General features: G+C 37.8%; 2 protein-coding genes across 2 annotated transcripts; one reads left to right on the plus strand and one right to left on the minus strand.

The window, feature by feature from the left end:
• Positions 1-10,771: 10,771 nt before the first annotated feature.
• Positions 10,772-15,806, minus strand: alg10 (ALG10 alpha-1,2-mannosyltransferase). Its single transcript, XM_026923726.3, has 3 exons — positions 15,472-15,806; positions 13,417-13,614; positions 10,772-12,695 (listed from the first exon to the last, which is right to left on the minus strand). Exons 1-3 carry the CDS (start codon positions 15,634-15,636, stop codon positions 11,637-11,639), a joined length of 1,422 nt encoding a protein of 473 aa, XP_026779527.1. The 5' UTR covers positions 15,637-15,806; the 3' UTR covers positions 10,772-11,636.
• A 677-nt stretch (positions 15,807-16,483) lies between these two features.
• tprkb (Tp53rk binding protein) lies at positions 16,484-19,337 on the plus strand. The gene is made up of 4 exons (XM_026923728.3): positions 16,484-16,837; positions 18,224-18,346; positions 18,509-18,685; positions 18,809-19,337. The coding sequence occupies exons 1-4, from the start codon at positions 16,697-16,699 to the stop codon at positions 18,893-18,895; spliced, it is 528 nt and encodes a 175-aa protein (XP_026779529.3). The 5' UTR covers positions 16,484-16,696; the 3' UTR covers positions 18,896-19,337.
• Positions 19,338-19,643: the final 306 nt, after the last annotated feature.

A 19,643-nucleotide genomic window follows, 5' to 3' on the forward strand; every position in this document is an offset into this window, starting at 1 on the left:
AGCTACGCAACTGTACAATACTGAGCACAGCACTCAAGAGTAATTCTCACACACACACACACACACACATATATATATATATATATATATATATATATATATATATATATATATATATATATATATATATATATACACACACAGAGCGTTCTGCTTATATGTGTGTTTGTAGAGACTATTTTTAGGATTTTATATCAACATGTCAGTTCGGGTCCCTGGAGGACTAGTGGTTAAGCCTCGGCACTCTCCCCGCCATGGCTTGCGTTCAATTCCCGGCTAGGGAACCAGCTCCAGTCACTGGGGTTGCACACGACAGTTCACTCCCTATGCCAGTCCCAAGCCCAGATAAAATTGGGGAGGGTTGCATCAGGAAGGGCATCTGGCATAAAAACTGCCAAATATGCAGACCAAAGATCTGCTGTGGCGACCCCTAATGGGAGCAGTTTGAAAAGTGGTCATTCCTATTTTACACAGACAAAAATGACAATAATAAGGGAAAAGGAAGTGTGGAGAATCTTTTCCTGGGGTTTTGGTGTGACTCAAGGTTTTTTTTGTTTTGTTTGTTTGTTTGTTTTTTTTTAATCCAAAGTCTACAGGTTTTCCTTTGCATACAGCATGTCCTTTACAGTATGGTGTGCAGCTGTGTTTTCATTTATTCAGTGAAAAGCGTGGTTTGTTGTAGAAAGTCGTGTGTGTGTGTGGAGGAGAGTGTGGATGGTATCATGTGTAGCATTGTTGAACATTTGCAAACCTCCCTTACGTAGCATGTGTATCCTCCATGCCACACACACAACACTCTCTTCCTCTGAGTTTTGAACACATACTTTGTTGTTATTTTGATTTTCCTCTCCCTTTTCCCCCTTTCCTGTAATATCTATTCCATTTGTGTCTCATTACAAGTTATTATATATTTCCTGTTTTTATTCCATGTCTTTGCATGCTCTTATTTATTATTTCGTATCTTGCTGTAATGTCTTTGTTCTGCGTAAATACTCTTAACTATATTTACTTTCATTAAATCCTTTGGGCAATGGGTATCCAGTGTTTCATTTACTTCCTTGTTTTAACTTTGTCAAAAATGTTTTTCCTAAAATTCCTTATAAATAGAAATAGAATGAGAGTAAAAGCAGACATGACTCAGATTTTTGTGCAACTAAAAGAGTCAAAACTGAGAGAAAAATGCCATGCCTTTCATTGTCTTGTCTCAAAATTTAGACCCCTTAAGCATTCCTTGCTTGTCCATCTTTGTGGATCCTGTCTAACAAAGTGTACAGAGTGTAACTCTTTTTTGGAAAATAAGAACACTTAATTACCCAATTATCCAGTGAACCCTTGAAAGAACACTTTTTACCCCATTTCTCCCAATTTGGTCATTCCTATTTGCCAATTCCCACACATGAGCTAGTTTTCCCTGCTAACTGCTCTCTTCCACATACACAAGCTTATAGACACCCACAATTGGTTAGTGTTGCTCTGATTGACAGGTCAGAGAGTAACACCATCCAGGGAGCACTCTTGGACTCCCGGCTACAGGTGGCTGTGGCATTGTCAGTATTCAACCCGAGAGAGAAAACAGAAAAAAATTGGGAACCCTTTGTTTCCTCAAAGTGCATTTACATAGCATGTCCAATGTTTACGGGAGTGTAACTATTTCCAAATATACTTAGACATGATATTATATGAAAAGTAAACTGTACATCTCTCCATGTGTGTGCTACTGGTGTGCTAGCAGTAGGTATGTTTAAACTTTAGTACACTTGAATGAACTTCTTGGCAGATCTGAGCACGTAGAGTGACTTTGGTGAGATCTTTACTGAAACTCAGGAAGTACACTCACCAAATGGAATGGCTATACACTTGCTCATTAATACAATTATCTAATGACCCAATCAAAGTCAAGGTCAAAGTCACTGAGATCAAATTTTTTTCTGATTCTGATGTTTGATGTGAACCTGCATCTGCGTAATTTTATGCATTGCACCCCTGCCACATGATTGGCTGATTGGATAATTGCATGAATGAGCAGGTATACATGTATTCCTATTAAAGTGGCCGTTGAGTGTATGTGACATTACTAGTGACTTTTGGCTCAGGAGAAAAAACTGAGAAACTTTAGACTTAAGCAGAATTCTCCCATTTATTTCAGTTTGATCTCATCGCAGTCTAGGAGAAACTATAGAGATAAAAATGTTTCACCTTTTTTCCCCTACAGGTCGATGCCCAGTGCAGGAAACAGAATAGTTTATGTGCAGATACCACAGTTGTGGATGATTCATGTTGATTCATATTGAACCTGCTAATACAGCCCAAGGTACTGAGTTACATCAGATCCATTAGTTCAACAGAATTCATCCACATTGCCTGTAGATATATAACTGATTTCAAATGGCCTTTTAGCTACTTTTTTATTACTTATCATCATCATGCAGAATGCTTTCGTAGCATCTCAACACTGATGTGCAGCAAGAATTATGAGTATAATTTTAATGAATACCTACTGAGAAAGGATGAGGAGCTTCTTCACACCATGAGCTCCCATAATCTTCCCTATACTATCATGCTGATCAGATAAACAGCCTAATAAAAAAAATGTTGCACATCAGAAAATACATCATTCAGATAATAAGAATAAAATTGACTTAAGGGGCAAAGAAATGGCTTTATACTCCATTAGGGTAAGTGCATAACTGCAAATGTGTCTTTTGTAATTAGTTTGTGCGCACAAATGGAATGAACAACATTAAGGAACAAAATAAAGCTAGATAAGAATAATAATTTATTCAATTCATTTTCAATAATCCTCAGTAACTGCTAGTTGCGGTGGATCCGGAGCCTGTCCTGGGAACACTAGTCACGTTTACATGGACACTTTTTGTTTCAATCGGAATGAAATCAATCAGATTGATTAATCCGATCGCAGTGTTTACAAGAACGCTGAATAAAGTAATCGGGTTGATATGCGTGTTTACATGACAGAATCGGATTTGATCTTCTGACATGCGCACAGTGCACGAATACACGTTTCCCGCCGATCCAACATGCAGATACTAGCAGCCACTCTCTTGCCATTGCTTCTTTTTTCATTTTAAAAAGCAGACTTAACATTTGCCTATTTCAGCTGCTAATTAGAAGACGCGAGCGTGTGATGTTTTGTGCGGTACTGCGTGTATTTATCAAGCAATTAAAATGCCCCTTCCCGAGCCCAGAACAAGGCGTCTGTGGATGAGGGTCCGAAGCAAGGACTGGTGGGACAACGTCGTCTTGCACCTCTTCACAGACGAGGAGTGGAAGGAGAATTTTAGGATGACATGACAGTCATTTATGACACTATGCTCAATGGTAGAGGGGAACATGGCACCTGGTGAGGCTACGGTCAGAGCCCCAATACCGCTGACAGCCGTGCGTCATACGTCATTACGTGATTTGTACGTCATTGCACATGCGCAGAACTGTCTGGTTTCATTTTCAATCCGATGAAGTGTTTACATGTCCTCTCCATCGGATTAGAAAAAGTTTAAACCACCCCTTACGATCCGAATGAAATTTTAATCGGTTTTGGCCAATTCATTCCGATTAACGTGTTTACATGTGACTTTTTAAATCTGATTGTGCTTCTAGTCCAATTACGATCGGATTATTAGTGTCCATGTAAACACAGCTACTGAGTGCAAAGGTAAAATACAAATATGGTGACAAATTTTTCCCATGCAAAACTTGGTTTCCCTTATTACCAGGTAACAGGGAGCATCAAACAAGTACATACAGTATAATTATTTTCCTCATACACAGCCAAGATATGTTTTGGCATCTAAGTTTGCTTCTCTATTTTTGCACACCATTGGGATAAATAATACTGTTTGTACACGAACACTTACATAAAATAGCAGCATAATTCTTAAATAAATAAATAAATAAATAAGCATCAACCATATGATCTTTCAAATGACATCAAATGTATAATTACAACTTCATTCTTTGGGCCAAACCTACCAGAGTCTGATGCTTCCACTGAGTAACACCAAATGTTGAAGAAGAAAGTGATTCCAGCTTCAAAATGGCTGCTACTGTTTTTAGCTCTGAAACATGTGTTGGTCCATTTTTGTAGTTTGTTTTATAACAGTGTGTCATACAGTGTCAGAAACATCACAGGCAAATCTGTTAGATAAGAACTGAAGAACTCAATACGGTTTGGGGTGAGTATATGATGACGTGCAGTTTACATAAATCTTTTTTTTTCCCCTCTTACGCCCCATGTGACAAAGTTAGAAGAGAAGCAGTGCTGGTATTTTGATAAAAGAATTTCAAGACATGTTTGTGGTGTTGTGGTAGTTGTGAACATGAATTAAACTGATGGGCTAAGCTCTGTGTGTGCAGAGAGAAGTATAAATTGTATAGAGAGAAACTTGGTAGTGCTTAATGGTTTTTAGCAATTGTATTTGTATAAAATTATAACTGCTCATAATGAATGTTTGTCTTCAAAACAAACATAATTTAATGCATAGGTATTACTGACTATCAACAATAGATACTGGTGTGTTCATGTGATAATATTGGTAATATGTCAAATATATTTATGAATTGATTAGGAACTGCCAATGCAAACAAAAAAGCTAATTAAGCATGTTGGTGAAATCTATGTTTTAAAAATATAATATAATATAATATAATATAATATAATATAATATAATATAATATAATATAATATAATATAATATAATATAATATAATATAATATAATATAATATAATATAATATAATATTTTGAAAAAGTATTAAAAATAAATACTTTTTTTTTTAAAGTATTCAAATATTTCTTGTTTTCTCCAGCAGTCACATATTGAAATATCCAAGAGCATAGAGAATGAAAGACAGAGAATCCTCTCTGAACATCCCGATTATTGAAGTGATATAGAATGCTGACTGATGTCTGGCTGTGCACTTTGTCCGGCTTTTCTCATTGTCATGTCATGAATGTGGACATGCTTTATAATTGGTGGATGTGTCTCTTTGGTGATATGTTGTGTTACTCCACTTCCTTGGCTACGTCCTCTTACCTGCATCCTTCCTCTACCTCTACATCTTCCTCTCCCTGTGGCTCTTGATTAATTGTTTTCCATTACACTAAACATACCAAAGTGCTTCCCTGAATTTCTTTTTATACATGTAGTTAATCTTCAGTCTTACTTTTCCTTTATAAATAGGTGTGAACAATTTTTTTAACTAAATAACATGTTTAATATAGTGTTTAAACCATGACAACAATTTATTATTATTATTATTTATAAAGATGCATTGTACAGACTGGAGTGTTGTATAGTGCATGACAGTGTATAGTTAATTGGGGAAAAAAGAGTTTAGAAGATCTGCAGTTTGTGTGTATGAGGTGAATGTTGGTTAAGCAGTTTTCCAAAAAATTTTGGTACATTAAAATACTGTGTGTGGAGTTGTGTTTAAGGTAGGAGACTTTGTATGGTAGCGATTGAAAAAAGAAAAAAAAAAAAAAAGCTGTAAAGTTGTACTAGCTTTATGACGATTTTTGAAAAAGTGAGTTTCGCACATAAAAAAAAAGGTTGTTAGCAACTGAAAAAAGAAAACCTTAAATCTTTCTGTGCAGGAAGTTTGTAAATGATGTGGAATGTGTCCAGTGTGACAGCAGGTTGGCAGGGACGACAAAAAGAATTGTAAATGATTTTGCACTGGTAGACATGATGAACAGATGCCACGCTGACTGACACCAACTACTTTCCTGCATATGTGTGTGTGTGTGTGTGTGTGTGTGCTAGTGCTTGTCTGTGCACTAAGTCTATCTTGGTGGTGTCCTAAAACAACTAATGAATAACAAAAAACAAACAGCAGAATTGAAACCCAAGTGCCACAGAGGTTCCAGAAGCAGATTAACACTCTGTGAGACAGCAGCTAACCGCCAGGCATCTGGGTCATCGCAACCACGAACCAGGGTTAGCAGTGCCCAAGGAGCCAGAGGAAGAGAGTCCGGGCCAAAGCATCTCATGTCCAGGCTTTGAGAAAAAAAAGGGAGACAGACAGAGAGAGACACAGACAGAGAAAGAGAGAGAGAGAGAGAGAGAGAGAAGCACATACTGAATGTCCCCTGCTGGTTTGAAGTCTCAGATCAGACTCAGCTGGAAACCCCAACCGAAACAAACTGGCTAATAAAACATACTACTTCTAATCTTACTGCAAGCCAAATCATGCTGGCCCAAGGAAGGACAGAAGACTGAAAACAGAAAATGAGAGAATGCTCTGGTGTTATTTGTATGCTCAAATAGCCATGCACTGTCCCTACTTTCAGGAATACTTCAGCATTTTTCAACCTAATCTCTATCCACCACATCTGTAATGTATGTGTGATTACTGCAGGCAAGATTTATGGCTTGTACTGAAAAAAGAAACAAAAACCATTTACCCGAATCTCAGTTGTAATGAAAGCCTAAGGACAGTTCCATCAATAAACATTTATGCAAAACATATTTTTGTAGAATGCTTTTAGGAATTCTTCAGTCAAATATCTTCGTAATTTAAGATCTAAATTTGCATAATTCATTCTTTCAGAGATGCAACCACTTTTTCAGTGGGAAGAAGTAGTGGTTATACATTAGCAAGCTGTCAGCATAAATGTACCTCAGTTATTGTCTAGTTTCACAAGCAAGACTGGCTTTTGCTAGAGAGTCTGACATGTTGTGCCCTAAATTTGTCCAAGAACTAACTAAAAAGGGACTAACTTTAAAAGAACCAACTTTAAAAGCAAGATGTCATTGGTGAAATTTTTTCTTTTACTTTTTTTAACTTTACAAAAAACTCTTAATAAACCTTATAAAACATATATTTAAGTTAAAAACATATATTTAACCAGTTTCCTGCTTGCTCTGAAAAGCTCAACAAGTCATGTTTTTCAAGTTTGCTTTAACTTCAGAAAGTGGTGTAAGTATATGCCCGTACCCTCAGGTCCAGAAAGCCAAACAGATTGCAGCCCTTAAGATTCTGAATCCTGTGGCCAGAAAAGTGTACCACAGGTACAGTATCACCAAGTAAATCACTTTTTACTGTATTGCTCCAATATGGTCTGATTTTAAAACTTAAGTCTTTCTGATCTTTTTTTTAAGCTGATTGATAGGATTCAGTAACGGTCCTTCCATTATATGTGAATTTTAAGTTAATAGGTTTTCCAATTAAATCTGATTATAGGTAAGAGTGGAGAATTTTTTTCTGTGGTAATCACATATACACTACAGATGCTGTAGATAGATATTGGATTTAAAGACACCAGGGTATTCCGTTAATACACTACATGTAGACTGTCAGCATGAAATAGCTGGTGAGATATACACTTCTCATCCATAACATCTACAGACTAATGTGTAGTTGGTGTGCAGTATTAATGCACGCTCGTTTGAAAGGGCACTTTTTCGTTTACATGTGTTCTTGCTCAAGCTACACTAAACACTTCCCAGAAAAGCCCTTCCAAGCAAGACTCGGTCTAAACATAGCACTGTGAATATTTAATCATCTCATCTATAGGTCGTGACCTCTGTAGCACACATGCCACATGGTGAACTCCAACAGCTCATACACTGAGCAGGAAAGGTACATTTCGTCTTGAGTGATATTAATAGCATCAGTACAGCTACTCCAACCCACACACATTTCCAGAAGTGTACACACACATACACACACACACACACACACACAAAATGTAGCTCTGTCGGGGGATGCTCTGCCCTTGGTAGGGGACTTTGGAAAAGCAGAGTTGTCCTTTTGTCCTTGATTGGGAGGCTGTTAGAGGCACAGCATCAGAGCTCCTATTTCTGCCAGAACTCTCTTCCTAATTAGCCAGTTTGCTTGCTTTAAACCAAAGTTATCGTCCCTGCTGAGATTATTACCATTAGCTTATAGAGACACACAAAAACACATTCACTGCTGGGTGTATATGAAGTGACAGACAGCAGGAGGTTTAAACACTGTTTTTTTTTTCCTTGAAATTAGACAAGTCAAGTCTAGCCTGATGTCAACACCACTCAAAATATGTGCAGATCATTATCTGGGATATGATTTACATGACTTCATGGATACATTTCCCTGTGGGTTTATGACATCTGTGTCTTCTTTCTCTTTAATCATCACTATTACTTTTGATTGGAGAGTTGTTTAATGTAATTGGTTTATCCATTAATAATTCTGCTTAAAGTATAAAATGAAAAAGAACTGCAGACTTCTACAATATGGTACATGTTATGGTACAAAATATGGTACCTGTTCATCTCTCTGGTCTAATAAATGGTAATAACCAGAATATTTCAGACAAGTTGTAAGAGAAGTTAGTTCCTGTTATCACTCCTGATATAACAGCTACAAACTGTTGCCTCACTACCCTCTCTTTTTTCTGTCTCTTGAAATTAAAACTGCAGCTTGTCATATTAGTGAGAAACTGGAAAGAGCAAAGTCTTCTGTCCGGAATACTCTCCCGACTCTCTAAATTTCGATTTCCTACACTTGAGCCAAACTCAAATACATCCACCCAGTTGCCCCACCAATCCCATACACCTGAAACACCACCAAAGTAGTTTGAAGTTTGATTAAGGTGGTATTTTTATTGATACAGTATATATTGCATGGAATGATTTAACCATTGTTCAGCACACTGGGGCTGTGTTTTTTCTAATAGCTATTAGAAGTGGCAACATGCAATTGTTTTAGAGAACGGTGTGTGGTTAGCCACTGTTCTGCAGAAAGATTGAGTGAGTAGAAATAACAGATGGCAAAGGGAGATCTCTTTCTATAGAGGATATTTAGAGTGCTATTTATTGGGATATGATGGGTGTGTCCATTGTACACCTATGGCCTATTTTCTTTGGTCCAGATCCAGAGCAGTGCTGTGATAGGTTATGTTTGTCTTTTTCAGGCAAACTTAAGTTTTTAATAAAGTCATGCTGCCATTATTAATCTGCATTTGTTGAATCTTGTTAAATATGTAAAAAAAAAAAAATCTAAGTCTGTTCTCTGACCTTTTCAGATGTGGATGATATTATAATCTTATACCATAAAGTGCTATAGGTTGTGACTTAAAACCAAATATTAAGAAAGAATATTTAAAAAGTGTGTTTGAGTTTTAGCTCAAGAAGAGCAATAACATTTGAGTGTACAAAAATGACAGCTCTAATTTACCATGTGTGCTTAATGATGTTCCACTTTTTTATAGAGAATCAGCCACATAAACATGCTATATGACAAGTACTAATGAGTTCTCAATTTATCCACATCATTAAATAGTAATGTATTGCTTGGTGACAGGGCATGTGGGAAGATAACAGATGTGACAACATGAGAGTTTGCGATTAAATCAGGATAGGAGAGACCCGAGAGAGAGCAAAGTCACGATCGGGATCTCTGCTGTGATTGTTAGCTGCACCTGTAAATTCTATGCATGCATGAATTAAAATCTGGCCTTAGGCTTCGTATTAATTGCGTATTCCTCGATGCTGGTGTGGAATGAGGATGTCTTGGTGAGTGACTCATTTGCTGTGTTTGAGCTATAGGACCAATGATGAAACAGCACAAAAATAGAGAAAATTGGAAGTCTACCTTTCAGTCTCTCTCTCTCCACTTATCTATACACTTCCTTTAATACACAGCTTCAGCTTCTGATTAAGAACATCCATAGCCCCATTCCACCAGTCTTTCTATGGCTTAAAAACACTTTTAAACATTACACACTGCACCTTAAATTGCACTAGTGGAGAATTTGTATGTCATTACTCTTCAGAAGCAAATGACAGCCCTTGTGCTGCTGATGTACCTAATATTCATATGCCCTAACAAATCTCTCAAAATAGTTCATTAGATGTTTTATGGGTCTTCTTCCCATGACTAAAAACTACCCCAGACAGATATAACAGCATTTCTAGCATTTCTGATGTCTTGAAAACTTATCGCACGGACGTTTTATTCGGATTATTAATACTATTAAATGCTTTGTGAAATAAAATGTTTGTCACCCTCCTCCAGTTTCCTGCTTAGTAGAAGTTTCTAGAAGCTGTATCTAGGACATGGGGAAAGCACCAGAGCTCTGGGATTCGACCATGTGATCATGGCTCAGAAGAGGCCCGTAGGCACACCAAGCCTGGGTCAAAACAGGCATTTACAAAGTCACTATATTTCAGCCGAAACAGTGTGGTGAAGGATACAACCAAGACTGAGTGTGCCAACATTTATTCTTCATTTCTGAGCAATTAAAAGCGTCATGTCAAATTTGACAGCTCATGTACAACAGTTTTTACAACAAGCTTGTAATATGCTCATATAAAATTAATGAGCAATATATAGTCAGTATTCTGGCTTATTAATATAGTGTGAAAGAAGAACACGAATCTCATTCCAAGTAGGCACACATGCAAAATTATTCATAATTGGTCTGAGATTTCTCATCCAACAGTCGACAATTATATGGTCACTGTGTGAAACCTTCTCACATTTGATTAAACCTGCCAGGGAGAATGAGAAGTAATGACAGTAATGACTGTACTGATTTCCTGTACAGAGCTCTCTGGTACTATATCACATATAACGTAAATAATTTGTTTCAGAAACAATCTCATACCGCCACCTAGTGGAAGCAGAAAGCGCTCTATAAGGTGAGCTGGTTTAGTAATGTAGGTTTACATTGTGAGTTATACAGCTGGTTTCACAGCTCTGGATTGCCAAGTACCCACAAAAGCATTAATAAATGACACAACTGTGAAAGGAAAAGAGGCATAAATAAGTAATCAGTATTTTTATTGCATCCAAACACTGGATTTAAACTCCAGCAGAGCAATAACAGAAACCAATTATCTTTCATAAATAAAGGTAATTCACATGAAAACATACAGGAACTAAGACTAATGTGATTGCTATGTACAGACACGTGGCTCAACCCTTGAGTTTGATCTAAATTTGGAGACAACAGCAACCTGATGCAATGGGACTGAACTATGTGAACGTCATTTGGAACAAACGTGGGAGCATCATTATTTTAAAGATATGACAGTCAACTAGAGCTGGGCGATAAATATTTGATCAAAATTAAAATTATGTAGAAAAAATTTTTTTTCAAAGATTTATCCAAGAGAATATTTAGTCATGTTCAACATAAGTTAAACATAGTAAATAATATACAGATGGTTCAGTCCACAAGCTCTGTCTCGTTTCTATTTTCATTGGTTTCTGCCCACAGGCTTGCTCTGATTGGCTACCACACCAAGAGTTAGACAACAAGACACTGACATTGTGCTTGAGAGGTAAATGTTAGTTTCATGGCAGCTGCACTGCTATTAACAATGCCAAATTTTCTACAAATGTTGGTATCTGCAGAAATTTCAATTATTGCCCAGCTCTATTTTGAACCCTTAATTTGGCAAATGAGATACTAATATATACACACGGTAAACAAGTGACAACTCAAAAGACACAGCAGACACATATATACATTAAAAATAACCCCAATAATGTTTGTGTTTGCTGATATGAATGCAGAGTAAGAAGGTGGTCAGAGCAGTAAGAAAGAAATAAGAACTATAATCACATTTACACTGTTTTTTCCTTTTCTTTAATAAAAAAGGTGAAAAGATTATAGCGGTCCCATGTCACCACATGAATCTCTGCACTGCAGGGCTATCAGGCCACTGGAATGTCTTCTGGATGAAGATGTAGATCGTCGCAGCATTGACTGCTGTATACAGAGCAAATTCAAGCAGCAGTCTGGGGAGGGATGAAAGAGGGACATGGATGCGGTACAGCAGATATGGCAGGATAAAATAGCGGAACTCAAGAAGCTTCTGCGGAACCGTAGCTGCCACCAGACACACGCAAAATGCCAAGATCCAAAACAGCGACTTGGAATTCAGTGTGTCCATAAAGTTCCATGCTGCAAACATATATGCAGGAACGAGGAGGAAGCGAACCAGCTCATGCTTCTGGAAAATTCTCTTCCATACGTAGAAGGGAAAATGCCTGTTGTCCGCTAATAAGTACTTGTGGACAAACGTGAACTTCCAGACCAGGAACAGAGACAGAGCTGTGATCAGGAGAAAGAGGAAAGGATGCCTCCGGAGAGACTGCACAAATCTAACAAGCCTGTGGTAACAAAGGGATATAGGAAGGGAGAAGATCAACGTGAAGGAGAAGAAATAAAACAGCTGAGGGGCGTTCAGGCAGGCTTCATGACTGGTCCTGTCCCCAACCACAATCCCATCATTCAACACCACAAAGACAACAAAGCCCAAAGCGACTACACCATAAGGCCAGGTTGATAAAATCACACTCTTTATGTTGACTGGCGATGTGAGGTATTTCAGTAAAAAGTGCGCTAGTCTCATCACACTGCTAAGCTGCAATGAGATCTGCGATGACGATTTCTCATCCCTCTTTTTCGACTGTTCCACCCTCCAGGCCTCGTCCATTTTCTGAGCCACGACCGTCCCGGCACAGAAAGCCACCCAGATGATGTTGGTCTGGCGGAACAGGATGGCGCAGATGCCCAGCAGAGCTGAAGCTTTGTGGCACCTGTACAGACACATGAGGTAGGCGAAGAGAATGAAGAAGGTGGAGCCGGCGTCTGTGTAGTAGAGGAATGTGAAGAAGTAGAGCACTGGGAAGGAGGACAGAGCCAGAGCAGAGAGCACACGCCGTCCAGTCGCACGGGACTACAAGAAAAAAAGAGAGGGAAACACTGGGGTGAGAACAAGGACACTTAATATATTAGGGTCCAAAAGTATGAGGCTAATCCTGCTTTTATGTAATCGCTTAAGAAATGTGAATGCAGATTTATACCAATTCTCAAATCTGATTGGTCAGAAGGTGTTGATTAATTTTCTCTAACAGCAGCGCCAACTGTTATTGAAATCACAGGTTTAAATGAATAGACTGGTTCTAACATCCTATTGTTTCTATAGCAACAACTCCTTCACATGGGCTTATGGCAGACCCTGCATATTATGAAAGGATAATCATAAATGGATTAAACTGTGTTATTTCACAAAGAAAAAAAATATAGTTGTTGATATGGTGAATTTTGAAAGGAGTCTTGTGCGTCAGCACTTTTTAACAGTCTTTTAAGTTTTCCACAATGGGAAAGTTTTCAGGACTGAGCATTTTTTTTTTAACTTAAAAAAGAGAGTGTGGTGAGCAGATACAATATCAGTGATAACAGGAACTAACTTTAGACAACATTAAATGTAACTACGAACAGTTACGTAGATAAAAGCCCAATGTGTCATTCAGTAATAAATTAAAAATTGTAATCCCCGGCAAACTGCTATGGTATAAGTGCAGTAAAACACTTTGGGACATGCTGTTGGACAGATGGATTTTTTATACTCTCATAAGGAATAATGGAACAGAAAGAATAACGGTAAAGATAAATACCTTGTCCTTGGGGTGTATTTTGCAAATGAGGAGATAGAGGATGTAGAGATTGCCACAGTTGAAAAGCACGTTGATAAAGCGCAGCATGGCAGTGGAGCACAAGGCTGTTCCTGTCCAACCCACCAACCACATGACCGGTTTAATCACTCCGACCGACAGCAGGTACAGACCAGGCAGCGTGGTGATCATAGGGTCCCACTGAGGAAAACACCAATGCCACTATTTACCAACACAGCCTGAGAAACATCCAGAAACTCTAAGAGTGTTCAGGCAAGACACTCCAGGCAGAAATGACAATTTTTCATCATGTCAATTATTTTTCAGTTTTTTAAATTACATTTACAACATGTGCTCTTTAAACTGTAGTAATAAACCTATCAAAGCGTTTGAAGAAGGCTTTAAGCTCCGCCTACTTGGAGCAATCACATCATGACTTATATCCCTGAAAAGGCTGTTTCCTGATTATAAATATCAAATTGTGTGTCATTCTGATAAGCATGCCATGTAACTAGGGTGGGAACACATTAAACCACTTTGGTGTTTTAAGACGCTTCAGTCAAAATCAGTTTTTTCTATGTTCAGAAGCAAAAATCTTTAGTATTACAAAAAAAAAAAAAGTATAATATTTTACATGTTCATTCCTATTCCTAATTAGAAGGATATTACAATGTTGATTTTTGGTTAATTTACATTATATTTTATACTAAAAATGGCATAAAAATATTTTTTATAACAGTGCATGATAACTAAACAACAAAGAAATGAGTCTTGAGTCTTTGTGTATTCTCTCTGCGTGTGAGTGGGTTTCCTCTGGGTTCTCCAGTTTCCTCCCACCTCTGAAAAACATGCCAGGAGGTGGACTGGTGACTCAGAAATTACCCCTAAGTGTGAACGCGTGTGTTTGTGTATTTGTGCTTGTGTGTGTGTTTGGTGCCATGCAATGGACTGACATCCCATTCAGGGTGTATTCCGGCTTTGTGCAGCGTTCCCAGGATAGTCTCCAGATCCACCGTGACCGTGACCAGGATAAAGCAGTTACTGAAGAAATGTTTGAATGAGATGATATTCCAAACAAACCTTTCTGTTTGTTGAGAGAGTGTCATCACAGTGAAATGAATATTTTTATATTATCTTATTACATCAAAAGACTGGATTTGTGGTTTTATTAAACCAATTTTTTTTTTAAAAATCCATATATATATACAGTACTGTGGAAAGTCTTAGGCACTTTCCACAGTATGAAATTTGTTATAATGCTTCTGCGTTATTGAGTCAGTACAAAAAAAGCTTTTTATTTCCAACAAAAATGAAATCTTACAGAAAGATTCTTGTGTGTCAGTAAAGAAAGCAACATATTACTTAACAGACCACTTTCCAGACAAATAAACATAATGAATCCTGCTGGGTTTTGCATGCAAAACAACAAACAAACAAACAAACAAGTGCAACAGTCAAAGTCTCCGTGGCAGATTCTGCAAGATGCTCGATAAAACGTATCAGCTAATTTCTTTATAAAACTGCACAAACTCTCCCAGAGACTACTGATGCATTTTTAAGCAAAGGGGTTGTCACACCAAATATAGACTTTGTTTTAGTTTATCACTGTTTAATGCTCTTTACAGTATTTTAATGCAGAAACGGTTTCATTATTTTTTAAGGCATCTTTTACAGCATTTCTTTGTATGCACAGTACTGTATATACTTTTTCCAATATAAAGGATGTTTAGAAAATGAATATGAGCAATCAGTTGGTATCTAATGATATCTTTTAACTTATTAAACATTGCTTAGAAGAACTGTATTAAATAATTACCCATTCAGCCCTTATTCAGCTGCAGTGTCTTGCTTTAACCAGTGTAGATGTTGCACTGCAATAACAATGAATAAACTAGTATCTAGGAAATAAAAAGAATAAATCCCTAATAAAGACAGCTAGGGTGAGTTAGATAACAGGAGTGTTGTAAACACATGTACATGTAGACCTGTTTCAGGGAGGAAGAGGATATGAGTGTGTGTGTGCGTGTGCGTGTGTGGGTGAGTGAGTGAGTGTTTTACCTCATTAAATTTCTCTTCACAGTATTTCTGAGCTTGTGGAACGTGAAAGATCTCGTCCATGTACGACTCTCTTTGCTCCTGGGTGATTTTAGAAAAAAGAAGACATGATATTAAAAAATTTGTGCTACAAACAACAGGGAAGATGTAGCCTTCAAACCTTTCCATCTTTTTTTTTTTTTTTTAATTATTGTTATTATTTTATTTTAGAACCGGAACAGAATAACAACAATAACATCAGCTTTCACTACTTTAACTACAGTATCGCTGCAGCCCTGCTATTGAAACTGCCTGCTACTTGTCTGTGGCTAGGGCGGGTTTAGGGTTGTTTTCCAAATGGCTCAATTTTTTAAATATAGTGCACTATACAGGTCGTAAGATTATTACTTTACACCCTACGGAGGGAGGAAGGAGCCATTTGGAATGCAGCACTTGCATTGTACTAATACTAGGAGCGTCACGTTATGTGCGTCTGACGTCATTTTCCATCGACTGGGAAACGTCCCAAATCGCATACTTGTGCACTATTCTACGCCACTTTGTAGTATAAATAGTGTAAGTAGTGTATTCACACCGAATATTCCAACAAGAAGTGCACTTTAAGTACCCGGATGAAGTTATTCAACTGGAAAAAACCAAGTGTGGAAAGTGTGGAATGTTGGACACTTCATGTACTCAACGGTCGCAGCTTTGCTTACGTAGTGGAAGAGGGGCGGGGCTACCAGGCTCAAATTTGCTCAGAATAAAAAAAATAATAATAAAATAAAATAAATGAGAGTGTGAAAACGTCAGTAATTGAATTTCTTTATTTTTAGTGTTTATGTTATGTTATATTCCATTGGAGACGATACTACCCTTATAAAATCCATACACTGGACGGTAGAGTACATAGTGCATAGTGTATAGTACGTCATTTGGGACACAACTTCAGTTCACTGGTCCAACCGTTACCACTTTTCCGGGTAGCTATTGTAGCTTTTACTAAGACGTTCCGACTGAGGTTACGTGTTGGACTTTTGGCTGTTAATTTAATAAAGTAACTTAATTACGTGAATAATGGTTGTTTAATTTTTATTATAGTTACAATTTTATAATATAAAATGGAGTCGTGTAGAGTTACGCACCTGGAAAGTTAATAGTGCTTATGGTGTCACAATATTATTATCCCCCCCTGCTGTATCTCGTGTAGTCAGGCTGAGACAGTTGGGAGAGCTTCAGGTTCTTCACCATGCATTTAAGCAGTGGTTTGGAGCTGTTTCCGGAGTTCGCCGTGACTCAGTTGCTTTTCAAAGATGTTAAAAACTGTGCAGAATTGAGAAAGATGGCAATGGAGGGGAAAATAGCCGGCGCCTTGATAAACCCTTCCATGGTAAGTGTTTAGACACACAGCTCAATATATAGCAGAGTGGAGGAGAAGCCATTTCATGCTCCTCATACTTCACCTGTTTGAGATTATCCTTAAATATTTACTGGGAAATATATAGGAATATGTACAGGTGAGTGGAGTCCAATTTACAATTAAGAAGAATAAGAAAAGAAACAAAAGAAAAAAGCCAACATGAACCTCTCAATGTCCAGATCTGAGTTAGAACAGAATTGTCAGGAATAAAAATAGAGCAAATATTCAAACAGGTCTGAAAAGCTGTTCAGAGTAAGCTACAAGGCAGTTACAAATCACATTCAGAAAAGGAGAAACTTCAGCAGATCAGTATCTTTACCTCAACTGTATGACTATTACTGTGTGTGTAATGAAGGAACATCTGTGAAACCTAATACGGAACATGTATTGTTGCTTTAAAGTAAAAGTCTTAATAGGAACCTTTGCACTTAGTTGTACCTGTTGCTGATTAGTTTACACAAGTCAAAGGGCTGAACAAAAAAGTCTTTATTGTAACATATACATATAGAGTACAGTAAAAATGTTTTTCTTCTCATATCCCAGCACTTGTAAGGACATTGGAGTTAGAGTGCAGGGTTAGTTGCAATGGTACAGCACTCCAACAGTAGCAGCCTGGAGATGCTGGGGTTTAAACTCACAACCTTCTGCCCAGAGCCTTAACCACTCAACCACCACTGTCCCATTGCTGTTGTAATTCTCTTTTTAAATCTGTGAAACCAAATGGGCTGAGTTGAGTGTAAACGTAGCAGAGATCACATATAAATGCATGTATGTACACTCCTGAGGGGCGAAAATGGGTCAAGCCCAAAATGGCAAGCTTTTAATGGTCTTAACAACAAACCATTGGTCAGAAAATGAGCAAGAATTAAACAGATGCATTCCTGAGAGCTCCTGTGCCACCATTTGCTCGTTTACTTTTGCTGCAGTGAACTGTTTGAGGAAAAGCTAGAAACAGGGAAATTCACTTATATAGTCTTCTTATATGCAAAGTATACAAATCATGATAATGATTAATGTAATGTTTGATGTAAAATTCAGACTAGCACATGTCTGGGTGTACAAAATTTTCCAAAAATATCTTCTGGGATGTTTTTTCCTTGAAAGATTAGTCATTATTTGGTTATCTGCCACACCTGATGCAGCCCAACAACCACCACAAGGCTTAAACATTTAAAGAAATCAAAGGGAAAAGCTCCCATACTAAGCTCCTTTATCTATTTGTTTAATTCTTGCTAATTTCCTGACCAATGATTTGTTGTTAAGACCATTAAAAGCTTAATCTTTTGCCATTTTGGGCTTGGCCCATTTATTTTGCCCAGCACTGTATGATTTGACTTGCTCTTTCTCTGTGTGAAGGTGCTGGATCCCTTCCAAACTGTACTAGCAGCAAATAAAGCAGTTCACGTGCAGAAGATAGGAAAAATGAAGACAAGGAGCTTATACTCTGAAATCATCTTCAACCTTTCACCAACAAACAATGTAAGTGGTGTCTCCCTACTACATGGCTAGAGCTTAGCTCAAATATTGGTTTGGATTTGTGTTCGCTATAAGATTTACATTTATCTAACCAATGACACAGAACCATATCCACCAAACTACCTCTGCCAAGTTGTAATTATTTTTCTCCCGACTTCTGCACAGATCTCTGAGGCTTTTAAACGGTTTGGGATCTCAGACAATGACAATGCAGTTCTCATTGTCCTGGTTCATAACAAAGAGGAAGCATACAATAAGGATGATGTCCTGTCTAAGGTGGACGGCCAGCAAATCCCAGCTGATCAAATGTCCACGCTCAGTGATCTTCCCAAGATTAAAAAGGTTTGATTCATTTTAGATGCACTCTTTCCTATAATCTCACTTCTGTACCAGGATATAACCTGACATGAGTTTAGTGTCTCTGAGCATAAAATCCTAATCCTGTCTTTGCTTTTGTCATTTCAGGTTTACAAAGTTGCACCCCAAGAGGAAAAGTGTGGAAGTGTTTTGGATGCTGTTATCTGCAGAATGGCTGCTAAGGATGTTGTGTAGCTTACTTTCTATTATGTCAAAATACCTGTTATATATTTATTTCTGTTTAAATGTTAGAAGATCAAATCAAAGAGCTCCCAGCATTGTGCTTTTATTTCTGAGAGCACTGTGACAAAAGTGGAAAGATATAAGTGTTCAGTGTTTTGTGTGGGGGGAAAAAAGGAACCTTTATTGCAGGTGTCATTACCTCTGATGGTTTAGGGCACAGGTACCCAACCCTGTACCCAACCCTGTACCCAACCCTGTACCCAACCCTGTTCTGCACATTTTAGTGTTTTCTCTGCTCAGGTTGTAAACATGTGCTGTAGGGGTTCACTGCTCATGCCAATTACCTGGATTTGATTCCTTTGTTAGCTTAACTTTGTTTCCCAAAGTGAGGTGGAAGCAAAATAGTCAAAATATTAAAACTACTTTATTGACCAAGTAGTGGAAATAAACAATACATTGTCTTTTTTTTTTTCTTAACAATTTTGACTTGTTTGGGTAAGTTGGAGAAGAGTCATACAAGTGTACAGAAGGTCCCTGCAGGAGTACAGATAAAGTGTCTCAGAGTGTCTGAATGTTACTCTTTTCTCCCGTTCCTACACATTAATAACTATAGTTTGTACAGCCCTGGTTATACATCCTTCCCTACAGGAGCTCGTTCATTTTAATGAGAGCAGAAATGTAGAGCTTCAGCTGTGTAATGGGTGCTCGTGTAGCTCGTCCCAGTGAGCTCTGACAGAAAGGTCAGACACGCTCAAATTGC

Source organism: Pangasianodon hypophthalmus, chromosome 18, assembly GCF_027358585.1.
Source record: "Pangasianodon hypophthalmus isolate fPanHyp1 chromosome 18, fPanHyp1.pri, whole genome shotgun sequence".
Classification (NCBI taxonomy): Eukaryota; Metazoa; Chordata; class Actinopteri; order Siluriformes; family Pangasiidae; genus Pangasianodon; species Pangasianodon hypophthalmus.